The sequence below is a fragment of the Oratosquilla oratoria genome, chromosome 3 (genome assembly GCF_046742065.1).
Source record: "Oratosquilla oratoria isolate Oo_2021 chromosome 3, ASM4674206v1, whole genome shotgun sequence".
In the NCBI taxonomy this organism is placed as follows: Eukaryota; Metazoa; Arthropoda; class Malacostraca; order Stomatopoda; family Squillidae; genus Oratosquilla; species Oratosquilla oratoria.
Genome location: NC_134779.1, coordinates 20,488,690 through 20,491,189, shown reverse-complemented (window position 1 = coordinate 20,491,189; position 2,500 = coordinate 20,488,690). Strand labels below are relative to the sequence as shown.

The following is a 2,500-nucleotide window of genomic DNA, read 5'->3' as shown; positions in this document are numbered from 1 at the left end:
GCATATGTGAGAGGAAGGAATAACAGCATACCCTGTAGTCAAAATAGTCAACTTTCCTATGTACGTTTTGACGATTTGGGCAAATAACGTCGACGTTGGATGCGGCCAGATTAGGGCTTAGTTTAGATAGCTTAACAAAATCACCAAGCGACAGCAAGAACTTGATCTAACGACCACTGGATAAAATTATATTATAGCCTCTAGAGTCTAATGACTCATAAAGGAGACTTTGCTAGAGCCAACAACAAGCCGCAACGGCAGCGCCGGGTAGTGTGACACCGACCTAACTGTTACTCGTAGCTCCTGATCATCAGGCCTTGGTTCTTATGCTCACGAACAACAAGTGAAATCATACTTACCATTATAAAATATAATTTCTATCTTATCCTAATAAAAGAATTAAATGAAAAAAAGAAAACTAATCTAAGAACAGGATCGAATTATGATATTTTATATTTTCTACAGTCTGTAATAATGCGTGATTGTGAGCTGTAACTTAATCTTATAATTTCCATTTCAGATCTCGCTACTAGTGTACTCTTACTTTGTGCTCTCGCGTGATGAAAAGTGTTGAACTAACTGCACGTCTACGTGAAACGCGGGTACTTGGTGGACTCGTAAGAACCGTTCCTTTACTAATCTAAACCTAAGTGACCAGTTCACCAAATCTAAGTGAACAATTTACCTATAAATCTATACATCTTTTACTCGTTCCTTTCGTCTACTTGCTCGATTTATCTCCTTTTTAAGCCACAAGTTCTTAAGTGCAGTTAATTCGCCAAGTAAAAGTGAACCGACATAGCGAGTGTGTTCTTCGTCTGTGTGCTTTCAATATTAAGTGGAATTAGTAGTTCTCCTCAGTGTTTGTATATAGCGTTAGCTTAGGTGTGTTAGTTTGTGAATCAGTAGATCAGAAATAATACAAAAGAAAGAGAAATCGTTTAAGTGTTTCATATCAGTGTCGTAATTGAAGAGTGAACTGAGAAAAAAAAAATTCTTTGCGAATAGACTTTATTATAATAAATATATTCATATTTAAATCTATATGTAACCTGTGAAGTATAAGTGTCTGTATCTATCTTGTTGTCAACGTCCCAAGTACCACCATCGACATCGCCACGACCACCAAATATATATAGATACATATGTGTATACATACATGTATGTACAAAAGCCCGGCATCGCCATTATCAAGAGCCGACGTTAAATCCCTCTTGATCAACCTAAGCTTCGATGGCTGACGTGAGAACCTCGCCCGACACGTCTCATTAGGTTTGTCACATCACTTCAAAGAGGTGACTGTGACACCCAGCAGCAGCACCACCACCATCTCCACCTCCACCACAATTCGCCACATTTAGCCACAATCATGACGCGGCTATTGGCAAGAGCCGTTACTTGCTTACTTCTCTTCTTCGTCCACATAGAAGCACAAGACGGTAAGTACAGAATACATATTTCTATAATTATATTTGTTGATGGATGTTCGCTAGCCATGCGGGTTAGAGCGTCGCTACTTGCGTCGGAGGTCGAGGTGACGGTAGTTTGAATCTGCCGCCAGCGAGTTGGACCAAGGGCATGGTTAATTATATTGCACGCTACAAAGTCCTCTGTAAGGGGCACCGTCCTAGCCTCCTGATATGGGGAGTCCGCGACGTTAAACTGATTTATCAATCATGTTTATATATACTACCGTCATTATTGTTATATATATTTGTTTTATATTCAGTTCACCTTTTCTTTTCTTCACTCAAACTCGTTATCAACAGAAATATCTTCTGTCTGTATGCGTTGTCATTATACATTTTACAGATCTTAATAACCTTTGCTATTTGTGGGACCTTTGCAGCCAACACGGTAAGTACTCTCTTTCTTGCTGTGTCTCTGTGTCTGGTAGCAGTCGTGTCCTGAGGGAGTGCCGGAAGACTAATGGAGTCTAGTGTGTTTTCCGCGAGGAGATGTGTAGGCTCGACGCGATCTGCGGAGGTCGCCTTAGCGTAAGCGGCTGCTGCAGTGGCTGTTGCCTAACATAAAGACACAGCAAGAAATAAGTGTTTGCCGTTTTGGCTACACCTTGTGGTATAGTGCTCAGTATTTTTTGTTATTGTTGTTCACATTTATGGGGATAAGACACACCACTGCAAAGTTCCACGAACCTGTTCGAAAACAGAGACGATTTGGGTTCTTGCAAATGCCAGACGATTTTAGTCTCTTAACGGTAAAGTTCAGGACAAAACAGTGTCTCGATCGATTATGGCCCCTCTCTTTTCAGGCGTTTGGTTAGGTTAGATTAGATTAGGTGAGATTAGGTTAGATTAGGTTAGGTTAGATTAGGTTAGGTTAGATTAGGTTAGGTTAGATTAGGTTAGGTTAGATTAGGTTAGGTTAGATTAGGTTAGATTAGGTTAGGTTAGATTAGGTTAGATTAGGTTAGGTTAGATTAGGTTAGGTTAGATTAGGTTAGGTTAGATTAGGTTAGGTTAGATTAGGTTAGGTTAGA

The 2,500-nt window shown here is 40.0% G+C and overlaps 1 protein-coding gene across 2 annotated transcripts in view; it reads left to right on the top strand.

The window, feature by feature from the left end:
• The window catches only part of LOC143019537 (carbonic anhydrase-related protein 10-like), a 946,303-nt gene that overhangs the window by 10,183 nt on the left and 933,620 nt on the right, over positions 1-2,500 (top strand). The window contains exons 2-3 of one of the 2 annotated variants that reach the window (XM_076175256.1): positions 521-617; positions 1,100-1,439. In XM_076175256.1, the coding sequence (XP_076031371.1) occupies positions 1,370-1,439 (70 nt within the window). In that variant the 5' untranslated portion in view covers positions 521-617; positions 1,100-1,369. Of the gene's footprint in view, positions 1-520; positions 1,440-2,500 lie in introns of both variants that reach the window. The other variant, XM_076175265.1, reaches the window with a different exon arrangement.